Genomic DNA, 13,950 nt, shown 5'->3' with positions numbered 1-13,950 from the left:
AAAATGATACTGCGGCCATCCTCTTAAAATACTTTATGGCACCTAGCAGATGTCTCAAGTGCTAGGACTTTGAGGCTGACAGGACTTCGCTCTCCTGCTTTTCCTCCGCCGCCTTCTCCTTCTCATCTTGTGCACCTCCGGCCCCTGGGGCAGTCTTGTATTGATCATCCTGATTATCCTCGGTCACCTCCGGCTTCCCTCCTCTTGCCTCTTCCGACTCCGAAGCCTCGTCATCCCTCTCCAGCTCATCCAGAATATCCATAGCTCTAGCGGGTGAGACCCCCCTAACGGGACCACCCCACCTGGCTTCATTTTGAAAATCATGATTAATCGGAAGTTCTAGGGCTATACATTTGGGGAAATTTCAATTGCCAGGATTCTTACCTCTGAGCTCCTCTGGGGATAGAGCCCTAACTTTTGCCTTGCTCTCGGCAACCAAGGCCAGTAACTGGTCGTGTGAACGTAAATTGTCAGAATTTGTATGCAGGGGCTGGTCGTCCGGGCCAGCTTGAGGTCCCTTCTGCTCAACTGGCTGCGCATTAGCCGCTTCACCGTTCTTCGACATGGTTATGTTCGAGGGTTGAGTAAGGACTGATGCAAAGATTTTGTTGGGATTCGGAAAAGTGTGCTATGTGTGGTGAGGGACGAAAGGAGAAGACAGATGATTTTGCTGTGTGCTAATTGGATGGGGTGATGGAGGTGCTATGTAGCTCTAGCGGGGAATTCAACGTGCAGAGAACCCAGACTCTTTTATATTCCAATTTGTGGCGGGGAGAGCACAACACATGACAAAAATAGGCAGATGCGCCGTGGGACCCTCAAACTGGGTCTGCAAGCCTGCAGCCCTGCCATCCCATGCTACGCCGCCTGCTACGCCGCCTGTGGTCGGTCGGCCAGTGGGGGGGAGCTGCCTAAGCACCCCTGCTGGTCGCCTGGTGCCCACCTGGGCATTCACTGTGCAGGAAACAAAGGAAGCAACCGCGTCAAGTAAACCAACTACATGAATGCGGTTTTTCTGCATGCTTCAAGGTACCTAGGCAGCCAGTTGCATCTATTGAGTAGGTATACATAGCAATTCGTAACGCTGCTGTCCATGCCAGTAGAGTGACTTTAAATTATCAGCTCACACCACGTAGTTAAAGCGACATCGTTCCTTCGAAAGAGGTACTGGGCACGGGTCATATTTGATATAATGCCGAAAGCAATGATCTGCTCTTGACTCTCCTTTAAAATCTTACTTTACATCATCACAGAAAGTTGGCTAAAGTATGAATATTGAGAAATAGGGATCGGGCACCTGGCCCGAACGTTGTATTGATCAGGACAGAGTAAGAGCTTTTCGGCCCAGATGCCAGCTGTACTATTCCTAAAACCTCACTGCACTGCATCATTTGACCTGCATTCTCTTACTACACCAAAGAACTTGGATTCCTCCACCTGAAGTCCAGGCTGTCTCACCAGGGGGCCCAGCTAAGGTTTCTTGGCTGGTTTCCCTGCAGCACCTGGGGCCGTCAGGGCGGGTTTGGCTTGTTCCTTCTTACTCGCCGAGGGGAGCCGGGCTTTCTCCGGGGAGGGAACTCTGGATGGAGTTGTGCTGCCAGGAGCGGGCCTGGTCTTTGCCAAAGGATTTCCAGTGTGCTTCGCAGGCCTCGCGGGCAGCTTTGCAGTTGCGGGACCACCAGCCATAGAAGCAACTGGAAGTGCGTTGCTTTTCCCCTCAAGTTTGTCGAGTATGGCCATAGCCACATCGGGAGTGCAACCCCCTTTAGAAGGGCCTAGTTGCTCTGTGTTCACAGCATTGTTAGTACGAGGCTGCAGTTGTAGGATTTCATATCTTGATGCAACGGATGTTAAGCAATATAGTAACATACTAAGAAATTGCTTTCGCTTGTCGTTGTCAGGACTTTTCTTGGCCCCAGCCACCAGGGCCATAAGCTGCGCCTTGGTCAACGTCATATTGTCGGTGGTGTAAATTGAAGTCAGGATATCGGGATTGCGAGAAAGATGTCTATGTTTGGTGCGTGAAATAGGTGAGTGATGATTGATGGTTGTACTGTGATTCAACTTTTCTTTCAAACAATTCTTTGTGGAGGATAACTGTTACTTATTAGAAAAAGGCTTCTATGTCCATTGCATGAGAAGACTGAGACAGGCTTTGCTAATTAATCCAGCCTAGGATATTATTGGTAGTCCACTTTTGGTCATACGCATGGCCACGATGAGTCCTTATTAAGTAACTTTCCCCACCTCAAGCTGGCGGTTGATATTTGTGGCTCGTTGTCGTGTTCAGATGGTCACCTCTGTGGCCGTTTCAGGCTCTATGATTGTCTTGCAGGATTTCAGACCAACAGATTTCAATTCTGGTTTCCAATTCGGATTTTGTCCGACCCAGGTTTCTCAAGGAGCCAACGGTTCCTAGACGTGGGAAGGGGACCAGCCAACAGCATTCGGCAAGACTGTGCCTCACAAAACAAACCCACTATTTGCTTTCTGAGGCAATTTGGCACTCTCCTGCTTCAAAGACAAGAAAATAGGTCTAGCTAATCTAATAAGGACGAAAATAGAAACGGGCAATGCCGGAAGGCGCAAAATGGCCTGGTCACTGAGAACCTGCGAAGCCTCATCACAGTCCAAGCGACCTGCCAGTGTGGCCTGTTATCAGGACGTCTTCAGTAGATTGCGCTGCATTGAGCAGAAGGAATGGCTAGTGTTCTACTTACCTCGACCTTTCAGATTTTTAGATGGGCTTGTGGGGCTGGATCCATTCGTTCTATTATCGTACGTACTGAGGTCGCCGACCAAATTGAGGTCACGAGACCACGGTGCAAGCCTCCTTCCTCAACATCCCAGACTGAACGTATCGATCATGCAGTCTCACACATTGGAAGATAGATTCGGAGAATGGTCATTCAGAACAGGCCCAGACAGAGACAGAGATAGAGCCAATGACATTGAGAATGGGGCGGGAGTGGCACTTTTTCTTTCGTCTCTTCTCAAGTGTCTCTAACGTGCTGGAGTAAGGAAAATATAAGTATACTTGTGTCTCGGCGTTGATGAAGCTTCTCATAACTCCATTGAACACCATACCGACTTCCTTTACATTCTACAATTTCAATCTACATCAGACTTTGCTCAACCTTTCTAGCTCACTTAGCATTGGCTCCTCTTTGTCACTGAAACATTTCTTGTCATCATTTTACCACGGCGACACAGCCCATACAATCAACCCCATTGACAGTTCAACTCTGTGCTTCATATCAAATTTCATTTGACTAATTCGAAAATGGCACCAGGCCAAGGCAGTCGCAGCTCTTCGGGCTCATCCAACAGCTCCAACGATGCGGAGCATTATGTGAAGCTCAATGCCAGGGCAGACCAGGTCTGGAAGCAGGTCTTTGCAGAGGACGCCTTTACAAGCCTGACTATAGCAGACTTCGTGCTGAAGAAGACTGGTATGTCTTTGAATGATTATCTCAAGGCGCCAAAGACATTAAAGAGCAAAGTCGACATCAAGGTGATCCCAACGTGGTCCAATCTTGAAGTCCTTGCTAACGGCCCTGGACGCTGCGCGTCATTTGCCGTCAAGGTTTGTTGGAGACTGGCTAAAAATCACGCCGGTCAATATGAGTTCAAGTACTACAACATCGGCGCACACCGCATCGCACGATGCGAGAAGACTAGAGTTGTGATTGATTCCAGCTCGAACCTTGGAGCTTTTGAACTTTCCACCGACAAAATATGGATGTGGTGGAAAGGTGAAAAGAAACAATGGAAGTATGTTCCAGAAGAGATAACTATGTATTTCCGGAACACGTCTGATGCAAAGGAAGTGAGTGACTCTGGAGACCGCACAATGGATATGATGCAGGAACTGATTGATGGATAACGCAGGTCTTCGGCAAGCAAATCACGTGGAATGAGGCTATTGCACTGAGTGCGAACGGAATGGCGATGAAACCAGTTCTGGCGACTCTGTTTCGGTATGCACCCCTCAAACATAGCGTCGCATGTTGTGTTCAGCTCCTCGGCATATATTCACTTATCGTTCGGGTCGTGGACTCGTGCTACGTCACTTGACTAACTTTGCTTGTGACAAAGTGATATACAAGACTTCGCAACGGAGGAGAACCAGGCAATGAAAACCATCTTTCGGTACGTTCATAAAACCCTTAAAGTCTTCAACGACTTCGATCTAGGAGTGTTGCATCTACAGCGATCTTGTTCAAGCCTTTAAAACAAAGTCAAGCTGATCGCTATCTAGCATCGACGACGGGCAAAACCATGGCAAATCAATTTACAAAGCTATGATCCGTTGGGATCTCGGAAAGAAGTGTCTGGAATGTTGGAAAACGCTGGAAGAGCCTGAGAGTGTTGCCGTCTTTTCATGGAAGAGCAATGGAACGGATGCCCAGGCAGCTGACTGTGTAGAGACCTTCCAATCTTTCGTGGAGACTTATGGTGTGCAAGCTCAATGGGAGAGAAAGAATGCAGCTGCGGACCCACAGCAAATGATTTCCTTGGAGGATATTCACTGGAAGGTGTGGGGGGCGGCGACCGAGTTGTGGGGCAACCCCACTTGGGGAATTGTTGATCTCTCAAAGAAGAAATGATTTTGCGCCTGTATACAGGATATCTACTTGAATTCGAAGAGTCTTGCGGGCAGGAAGCCATATCTAGCCCACTAACTAGCGACGTTAACGTAGAGCCAGAGGAAAAGAAGTAGTAAACACATTTTAATTAGTGTCTTCCTCTTTATTATTCAAGCCTGCACCCGGGCTCGTGCATGAAATTTGCGCTTTCTAGATTGGTCATCGTGTAAGACATCTTATACTGTAGTCATGGGTCTACGCGGCCCTACAGACCGGCAGATACACATGCGGAATTATGAAATCAGAGAGGACCAAGGCCCAAGACGCAAGATACTAAGACATACCTACTAGCAACAAATGATTTGACTTGAGTGGATATTGCACGATACAAAACTCTACTTCGGCCCAGATAAAAGCCGTTGGTGGATGAATATGGGCCCAGTCAGCTCCTTAGATAGTCGCCGGCCACTGAGCTTCTTTGCGACGCAGAGCCAGCAGCCATCCACCAACGTTGTGGCAGAGACGATGCGGGAGCTGTCCCGGTCGAGTTAGCCGACCATGTCCATTGGGAGAGGTTGAGATCCCTGCATCATATATAATCTGCGTGTCCGCTTGTTGCAGTGTGAGCTGGATGATCAAGTTGACGACTCGAGAAACGGTCAGTGATGTTAGGGATGGAAGCTTCAATAACACGTTAAAACAACTGTTCTGACACCTCGTGGTTGTACCACCTCTCCAGAGGTCCAGTTTGCGTTCGCGATTTGATAGATTTGGCATGCCCAAACAATAGCAGTCAACCATGAATTTTCTCCTTGTCGTCCTCAGAGCGAAATTTGGCGCAGAATTTTCTCAAAATGTCCCAGTCCCTCCTCGTGAAAAGGATCCAAAGGGTGTGATCGGGTCATTGGCCATCATCCTACCCAATATCGAATAGAGTCGCAAAGTGCCCGCTCCCAGCGAGTTGGGACGGCCTCAACTCCCTAGATAACCAGTCCGAACGAATAATTGTGGGATGCTGAATCGGCCTCTGCCTGGCGTGGCCTGGGGTGGAGTGATTGTGTATGTGAAGGCCAGAGAAGACCTCAGTATTTGGCGCGACGGAAAGATACCCAGCCTAGGGATCATAATGTAGACGGCTTTCATAGCATGGTCGAGGCTGGCGATGTGGTCGAAGGAGAAGGGTGCATTCTGGTGTAACGACAAAACACTGCCCAGGTGGAGACCTCAGACGCAGTGCAGTTCGGGTGCCCAGGGGACGTAGGAGTGGCAGGTGCAGGCGACCCCCTGTGGCCACTTGTTTCCAGGACGACTTGACCGTAGCTGAATGACCAACTAAGTCGCAACTGCAATCCCAATGCGCCTGCAGTATTGGATTGCTATCGCATCAGCCCCGCCACTTGCCAATAATCCTTCAAGACGCGCCGCCTCTTGGCTAGCCAAGTCAGGCTCGTCCAGCCGATCAGCAACATCACGAGCTTTGCGAATTGAGGAGCCAAGAAAGGCAGCCCAGATGGTGGCAGCCGTTGGCGAGTTGGAAGGTATACCGCGAGCAGTGAGCACGGTTGTGACTGTTGTTTTTATACGTTGCAATGCATTGGCCATGGCAATAGCCGACTCCGGGTTCTCAGCTAGTGCGCGTGCAGTAATGGCCGCAGAGGACAAGGTACATGCGAGGGTTGCGCCGCCTATAATAGCATCCTGATGAGGAGCAATACGCGAAATGGTGATTGGGTCTGTGAGTAGTAGTACTGGATCGGTCGGCGGCAATGGATTTATGAGTGGGACTGGGTCTTGGTTTTGGGCTTTAACATATGGCGGCGGAGTGTTTTTCATGTCTGCAGACACATTGCCGCGGCGTTTGGACGTGCGCCTGAACCAGGGGCAGTACTTTCGTAGCATTTTCATGTACTTTGAAATTGGCGACAGAACAGTAAAAATGAGAAGAGAAATGTGAAGAGATTTGCAAAATTTGCAGCTTTCTTTTTATAGCGGTGCAAAGACAGCGCTTTCCATCATCATGGACGGTCCCAGGCGGGTTCCCGACGGTCTGTTGCACTTCTTTTCCTCAGCCAGTTATGTCCAAAGGAACACAGACTTACTGACTTTAGTGGTGTCTTTTCCACCGACATGGTTACCCGCAAATAGGCTTAAATTCTCGCTAATGCAGTTTATTGCGCTCGATAGCACTGAAGGGTATCTAGTGTGCTCACCGGACTGGCGTAGTTATCTTTATAAGCGCCTCTACTTCCACCTCATCTTTAGTCCTAAAAATAAAAAGACATTTAAATTGTCACTGTCAGAGGATCAATGATTGAGAGACTTCAGAGAACAGTCAGCACAGTGCGTTACTGGTCGCTTTTTGTACGAATAGTGCAGTGGCATTATTCGTGACAGGTACCGCGAGGCTCACCGACCAGGTACCGCTCAGGACCTACGAGGCTGCCAGTACGGCGCGGCTGACATGGCCAATCACAAAAGCGGCAGCGCGGACCACATCACAGGTCTTAAAGTTGGATGCTGCTCTGACCGACTTGCGAAGGCCTTAAAAATTGATAATGTTTCTGCTCCTCAAACGCCTATAGCCTGGTAGAATCCCAAGCTCCCTGAAACCCAACGTCAGGTGCTATTGACAAGAGGTGTTGACAAAAGCAGCCGTAGTATACCGGCAAATCAATTATTTGGGCAGTGAAGAGAATCGTCTTGGCAGCCAAAGTTAGACTTGTCGGCTATTGTTGCCAAACTTTGCAATATTCGCTTGCCAACAAGCCGTCTGTTTTGCACTTCGCATCCATATCCCCCTCGTCTTACGCCCCGAGCGTCGCAATTAGCAGCGCAGCTCCATCTTTCCAACCGCTCAGTCTCTAACCCATCATAAGCGGCTAGAAAATATGTCGACATTCTAGTCTGTATGCTTCTCAAGCTCCCGCCACATCCGAGCAGCAGCGTGAGATCGAATTGTGACCATTCGCCGGGGCCGGGCTTCAACAGTCTTGGGCGGAGCTGACGCTTGATCATTCTGGGGCACCAGGAATCTGACCGTGCTTTGAGGGCGCTTGGGAATGTCCGCAGGCTCGGCACCCATGAAGACCTCGTCCTGGTTCTCAGGCTCTGTACGGTCTCCTCGATGTTGACTCCGACTGCGCTTCCGGGGAAGGTTGCGTATTCTCGGGCGGGAAAAGATGCCTCGAGGTGGAGAAAGTACACTTGTGGTCTGCTGGACGGCATTGTGGGCTTGTAGAACGCGAGCTTGAGCATCTCGATTGCCAGCGCTTGGCATCATTGTAGGACTGTTGGACTCTGCAGGTTCATCATATGGCTCCGGACTCACGTTCAGGTAATCGGCCAGGTGGATCTGGACGAGTGTCAGTATCTGCCTTGTCCTGTGGGAGGGAATTCCAGGGGATAGCTCACTGCAGGCTGTCCGCCGAGCGGCATGGACGCAAATCCATAGTGGGCCTCAAAGGAACCGAATGGTGGATGAATTGGCTCCATTGCGTTAGTCCAGCGATCCTAGTAAGAGGGCAGAGCTCATCTCACTAATGTTGGTATTGACTGCGGGATATGAGGGACTTCAAGGGGCAGTGTGCAGAACGGGTCGTTTAAAAGCACTCCTTCGGGTCTGTCAACACGTCGAAGTGGGATGGACGCGTTGTGATAGACGGGTCTGGGTACGCCTGTAGTCAGAGGCAGCTCAAGGAAGTCAAGGGCCTCGCGGGTTGGGCGTGTGAAAGGCCAGCCTAGAGGAAGACCGTTGTCTTGGCTGCCTTGGCTGCCACCCTTCGCACCGTTGCCTCCGTTTCCTCCGTTGTTATTGTTGCCATCGTTGTTGCTGCCTTCATCGTCGACCGTGTTAGCACCAGCAGGGACGGAAGGGAGCCCAGAAGGATCCATGCTGGGAGTAGAACGAAAATGAATGTTGTATTGAGAGCAACAAGAAAACCAGCGAGGTTTGGTCATGTGAAAATTGAGAGGATCGTGATAGACTGTTTCGACTTGTGATTCACAGAGCCGATGAGGTTGCCGAGGCGATGGCCCACAGCACTGGCAACATCACGACGAGGTGGCATGCAAGCACCCCTCGCGCAGCAAAGTCAAGAATCGCATTGAAAGACCAACAGTCATATTCTTCCACTGTGAAAGGCAACCAGGATCCGAACTAGGCCAAGGATGAGAAAAGTTCACCTCCAGATAGGACACAAAGAGGAACAGCCTATATCGTGATGAGATTCTATAAAGTTGAACATCATTGTGTGATATTTTGACATGAACCATGACTTTGATTTTGCAGGCACACATGGTGAAAGGCCTTTGTGTCCTGGAAAAGTGATGATCAATTTGCCATTGAACTATAAGAATCCTTATGAATCGTATGGCAGTTTGAGCAAAAATATGTGCCCAGGTGTTTATAGACTTGTGTTGCGACCAAGACAAGCACTTTTCGTGAGCACTTGAGGACAAAGCACTCCCATAGAAGTATTAGAAGCAGTAGCGTCACTTTGAGACAACATAACAAGTATTTTTCCGTCGATACTGTGCATCGAATCTAATGGCAGCAATAGAGCAAAGCTAATTATCAAACCTCTAGACGCTGTTAAAACATAGTGCTGCATGTTCTATTCAGTTCCGTTCGCAGACAGCGTTCGTTCCTTCTCCTACGGGATACAAAGTAGGTCAAGAGCATGGAAAAAGTATCTGAAGCTAGGATTCCAGAAACGGGCACAAAACATGTTGAATTGGACCTGGCGCCTTTATGTGACGTACCAAATTTGCAGAGAAATATGTGCATGAATTAAATGCCGTATTTAGGGAATCTATAGCAATACCAACTGTGTCTATATCCTCATGGGCTGCCGCCTGGCCAGCTCACCACCATTCTCATTCTTCCATGTGCCTGCATAGTGATGAGAGACCAAAGTCGGGCCAACTGGCCCATCTTCCTCGTCGAATTTATTCGTCAAGTTGGCGAACGCATACCCGGGTAGAATGGTAACGTCAAGCACGCGCACAGGGTCTCGGATGTTCTCAATCATCTCGCGCCCGATGGGCTTTCCCAGAGCTCGCTCGAGGCTCTTCAGGATGCTCCGTGTCATCCTCCTTGGGCCGGTGTAGTCGACAATGTCCCCAACGATCTCCATCGTTAGCTCAGCGATGGTGACGTTTGCCTCTGCTGTGCTCTGATGGATCGAGTCGATGATGTCGTCGATCACCATCAGCATGTGCGGAACCCCAGGTTTGGACAAAATGGTCCAGCTGGCGAACTCATGCGTGTACTCCCAGTTCCATCCTGCGTCAAATTCCCAGCCGACCAGCAGGTTCGTCTCACTCCTGTGCTCTTCGGGGATCCATTCGTCGATGGGAATGCCCTCGCAGGAAACATCCAGGTCCGACCACACGCCGCCCTCAACATATAACAGCAGGTATCTCAGAAGGTCTGCCTTAAGGATAGGAACTGTTAGGCTGAGATACGCCTCGACGATGTCAGGGCGCGATGCTGAGAACGTCTTTTCCACCCAGTAATCGGCCGACGGGTCTGAGAAGAACTCATATCTGTAGGTCGGGTTTTGTTTGATGCAGCTCTGCGTCCACTCTTCAATCTGTTGGCTTTTGCCTTTCGGCCCGAGCTTGTACCATATCCGTTTGGGAATTCCCTCGTCCGCCAGTACTGTCTCGTCTTCAGCTGCAACAGCTGGCGGCTCCCCTAGGCCGTACCCCGTGGGTAATCGGAGGTGCTCAGCTAATTCATCGGCGATCCGGTCCTGGTGATTCCACGCCTGGTAGAGTAGAAAGCATACTGCAACTGAGGCAGCTAGTAATGTAGTTTTGAAGGTTTTGGACCTCGGCGTGACCTGTTGTGATTGTAATAACATGGCGTGTGCTGTTGATCTAGCGTCAATCAAAAAAAGACGACGAACTGTTTAAGGTGCCACAGAGGTCAGGATAGTCTGCTGTTTCTTCGCATGGGCTCAAAGCAATTGTTATTTAGTCGGCGAGCGCTGCCAAGCCTATCTGAAACCCATTTATATGACTTGGATTGACTCGACGCCTGAAACGATTTTGACTTCCTGCACGCAAATAGACCTCGAGCCGTGAGACGGGTAGCAGAACCTACTCGTGCGCATGTGTTCTAAATTGGCGTGATCTAAGCCCAGCTCCTTGGAGGCTGATCAAATCAATCCGCAGCTTGAAATGACTCGCAAAGTAGAAGTGACCCCCAGATACTTCCTGGCCATCCGGCGACGGGGCTTCGCAGTCTTTGAGACATCTAGGATGATCTTCGTTGAGGTTTCATCATTCTCATTTATCTGACAAAACTCCAACTGATGGATGATTATGAACTTTAAATACACGAGGTCGTAAGTCTACCGTTGAATCTTTACGTTCCTGCGGCACGGGTCGCTGTAACGCCAGTGTCGCATTGACGGTTGACGCGCCGCCAAAGCTTATTGTAACATCCTTGATGCTGGATAGAGTTCGTGCTTCATTTAGCTTGCGTGGCATCACATCCCAACCAAGAGACTTGGTTCTGCCTAATCCAGCCGGCGGCCGCACCAAGCATGTCTTCTTAGGAGGATAAAATGTGTGTAGAAAAGCCCAATCAGGGCACAATGAAAATGTTGCGCTTAGACGAATACGTTTCCACCGTGTACCTTGTCGGCTCCGTCGGTATGGACCGGACGAATTTCTGGATGTCATGTATGGGGCACCACATGGGACGAGGATGCGGAGAAGTTGAAACATAAGGAGATGGCCGTTGAGACGCTCATCAGCTGGCGTTTCTCGGTAAACCCGGCGGCGGGCTCAAGATATAATCCGGCCTCATTTGTAACCCTGAAAGTTGTAGGAAGCAGCATCTTGGTGCAAAGACAACCAGAGCACGACGGTGCTAGGAAAGAAAATCGAAGCATAGAATCTGATGAGAACAGAGTGAAAGGACCTTCCAGGATAACACAACCAGCAGGCTGGCTTGTATACCATTTCAATGACCAGAATTATGGCACAGCGCTCACAGTTCACTATGCTGCACTTGACATTACCAGCAAGCAGGACCAGCATATCGGATCCATGTATAGCTGGCAAGGGAGGGTTCCTTTGCAACCGCGGTAGCGGTGCTTCAGGCCAGTTCTGGGGCCGGTCGGGAATGCTGAAAATCGCAGGCCCAGCAAGCCCGGGTAGTGGACACAGGAAGGCCTCGGCAGGTGGTACTCGACGACTCCGTACTTGACGGTTTATATGACGCCACAGCACGAAGGCTTGATTGGGCAGTATCAATAGGTTGGCTTTCGTTGGGGGTTGCATATTGCATTGAAAGGAAGAGGCAGCGTGGGTGCGCGCCCTCTCGAAGCTATTTACAAGCAGCCAGCGGGCTGATAAGATAGGCCTATCGATAAGGCCCTACCTGCAGGGCCCCTCACACGTCCGCTCGCGGGGCCTCGGTAAACCATCGGCTTGTTGAATAACATCTTGCAAGTATTATTCTTTCAGGAAGGCTCTCATCAGTGCCCGTCTCAAAAAGCTTCACGATGAGCAACACCGAATTAGTGAACGTCGCGGTACCTCAGCCCGCCACATTGCCTACTGTCGTTGAAGACCATGAAGAAACTCACCAGCGACCGCAGGATGAAGAGGGTGATCCATCGACTGGCAGACGAAGGGAACAGCAGCTCGCGCCCGTAGATGGTGGATCTGCTGCTTGGACGCTGCTCTGCGCTGCCTTCATCTTTGAGTCATTGCTATGGGGTAAATTCACATCCCTGATCAAACTCAGTAGACGATGCTGACGGCAACTAAATATAGGCTTCCCCCTCTCCTTTGGCGTCTTTCAAGAATACTACTCTAAAATTCCAGAATTTGCTGACAATCGCTATGTTTCCGTTGTGGGCACCATAGCATCCGGCTTCGGTTATCTCGGAGCACCGGTCATCATGCCTATTATCCAGCGCTATCAGCGGTGGCAGCGGCACATGATTTGGGTCGGGTGTACGTCACTTAACTTCCTAAGACTTCGGAACACAATTTTCTAACCTGTCTGTCAGGGTCAATCTGCATTGCTGGACTCGTCCTAGGCTCCTTTGCATCCACTTTAGAGGGCCTTATCCTTACGCAAGGCGTCGCTTACGGCGTCGGATTCCTCATATTCTACTACCCCATCATCAGTATGGTAAATGAATACTGGATCGCTCGTCGTGGCATGGCTTACGGCGTTCTTTGCGGTGCCTCTGGTGTCTCAGGGTCCGTCATGCCATTCGTGCTGCAAGCACTTTTGGCAAAGTACGGGTACAGAACTACTCTGCGCGCTGTGGCCGTGGCTCTTGCGTTGCTCACTGGACCGTTTATTCCTCTCCTGAAGGGTCGTTTGCCGCCATCAGAACGAGCCAGTATCCGCAAAATCAATTGGACGTTCTTCCGAAGTCCTCTATTCTGGGTATACTCTGTCTCCAATCTACTGCAAGGACTTGGGTACTTCTTCCCTTCTCTGTACTTGCCCTCTTATGCATCATCATTAAGACTCGGCGACCGGAGTGGCGCACTTCTGCTTGCGTTGATGAGTGTTTGTCAAGTCTGCGGTCAATTTGTCTTTGGTCTACTATCTGACCACAAAGTACCATTGAACATTTTGGCATGTTTATCAACCATAGTTGCGGCAATTGCTTGTTTTACCATGTGGAGACTAGCTCAGTCGCTCCCAGTCTTGATTTTCTTTGCTATCGTTTACGGGCTTTTCGGGGCAGGATTTACTGCCATCTGGGCGAGGATGAGCACCGCCATCACCGACGACGTGACATCAGGGCCAATTGTCTACACCTTACTCAACTTTGGTAAGGGTATTGGAAATGTGCTCGCGGGACCTGTCGGAGGGCTTTTGGTTTCCAAACCAAACTCGACCGGAGCTCCATCATCGGTGTCTTATCGTGGAATCATTATCTTTACCGGGACTTGCATGCTCGCGAGCACTTGCATAATTTGCTTGCGATTTACAAAGCACCTCAGCATTTCGCTTGCTCGGTAAGATCGGGGAAGTCACGAGCAGCATGGAATTCGACAATCGCGCTGTTTCTCTACAGGTTCAATGTTTTGGTTATGGTTCGGGGCGCATCAAAATTTCCAATTTACCTCTAGGATGAGACTGGAAGACGTGTGGCTCACAGTAGTGTACTGGGTTTTGCTGAGACTGGCTAGGTGTTAATCATCTCGAATTACAAGGAAAGTGACGAGCGCGACCATGAATAATTCGAGAGTGACGGTACTTGCATCGAGCAAGTCTCAGGTTAAAGAGAGCATCACCATTCAGCACCGGGGCAAACCCACTGAGGGAACACACATCTGTCAAAATTGCTCTGGGCCTCGCTGGCATTATTATGCG

General features: G+C 49.9%; 7 protein-coding genes across 7 annotated transcripts; 2 read left to right on the top strand and 5 right to left on the bottom strand.

Annotated features, from left to right (window-relative positions):
* Window positions 1-61: 61 nt before the first annotated feature.
* On the bottom strand, window positions 62-565 carry J7T55_010598 (uncharacterized protein; the record flags this gene model as incomplete). The annotated part of the gene is made up of 2 exons (XM_053145159.1): window positions 62-306; window positions 385-565. The coding sequence occupies 2 exons, from the start codon at window positions 563-565 to the stop codon at window positions 62-64; spliced, it is 426 nt and encodes a 141-aa protein (XP_052992445.1).
* A 905-nt stretch (window positions 566-1,470) lies between these two features.
* Window positions 1,471-1,956, bottom strand: J7T55_010597 (uncharacterized protein; the record flags this gene model as incomplete). The annotated part of the gene is made up of 2 exons (XM_053145158.1): window positions 1,471-1,784; window positions 1,872-1,956. The coding sequence occupies 2 exons, from the start codon at window positions 1,954-1,956 to the stop codon at window positions 1,471-1,473; spliced, it is 399 nt and encodes a 132-aa protein (XP_052992444.1).
* A 1,327-nt stretch (window positions 1,957-3,283) lies between these two features.
* On the top strand, window positions 3,284-4,610 carry J7T55_010596 (uncharacterized protein; the record flags this gene model as incomplete). The annotated part of the gene is made up of 4 exons (XM_053145157.1): window positions 3,284-3,829; window positions 3,892-3,980; window positions 4,099-4,152; window positions 4,262-4,610. The coding sequence occupies 4 exons, from the start codon at window positions 3,284-3,286 to the stop codon at window positions 4,608-4,610; spliced, it is 1,038 nt and encodes a 345-aa protein (XP_052992443.1).
* Window positions 4,611-5,921: 1,311 nt separating this feature from the next.
* Window positions 5,922-6,488, bottom strand: J7T55_010595 (uncharacterized protein; the record flags this gene model as incomplete). The annotated part of the gene is made up of 1 exon (XM_053145155.1): window positions 5,922-6,488. The coding sequence occupies one exon, from the start codon at window positions 6,486-6,488 to the stop codon at window positions 5,922-5,924; it is 567 nt and encodes a 188-aa protein (XP_052992442.1).
* A 1,000-nt stretch (window positions 6,489-7,488) lies between these two features.
* J7T55_010594 (uncharacterized protein) lies at window positions 7,489-8,480 on the bottom strand (the record flags this gene model as incomplete). The annotated part of the gene is made up of 2 exons (XM_053145154.1): window positions 7,489-7,941; window positions 8,160-8,480. 2 exons carry the CDS (start codon window positions 8,478-8,480, stop codon window positions 7,489-7,491), a joined length of 774 nt encoding a protein of 257 aa, XP_052992441.1.
* Window positions 8,481-9,421: 941 nt separating this feature from the next.
* Window positions 9,422-10,456, bottom strand: J7T55_010593 (lpha-mannosyltransferase och1; the record flags this gene model as incomplete). The annotated part of the gene is made up of 1 exon (XM_053145153.1): window positions 9,422-10,456. One exon carries the CDS (start codon window positions 10,454-10,456, stop codon window positions 9,422-9,424), a length of 1,035 nt encoding a protein of 344 aa, XP_052992440.1.
* Window positions 10,457-12,109: 1,653 nt separating this feature from the next.
* On the top strand, window positions 12,110-13,706 carry J7T55_010592 (uncharacterized protein; the record flags this gene model as incomplete). The annotated part of the gene is made up of 5 exons (XM_053145152.1): window positions 12,110-12,353; window positions 12,435-12,566; window positions 12,623-13,137; window positions 13,267-13,592; window positions 13,652-13,706. The coding sequence occupies 5 exons, from the start codon at window positions 12,110-12,112 to the stop codon at window positions 13,704-13,706; spliced, it is 1,272 nt and encodes a 423-aa protein (XP_052992439.1).
* Window positions 13,707-13,950: the final 244 nt, after the last annotated feature.

Source organism: Diaporthe amygdali (genome assembly GCF_026229845.1).
Source record: "Diaporthe amygdali strain CAA958 chromosome Unknown NODE_19_length_847323_cov_64_739301, whole genome shotgun sequence".
Classification (NCBI taxonomy): Eukaryota; Fungi; Ascomycota; class Sordariomycetes; order Diaporthales; family Diaporthaceae; genus Diaporthe; species Diaporthe amygdali.
This window is presented reverse-complemented; position numbering and strand designations above follow the sequence as displayed.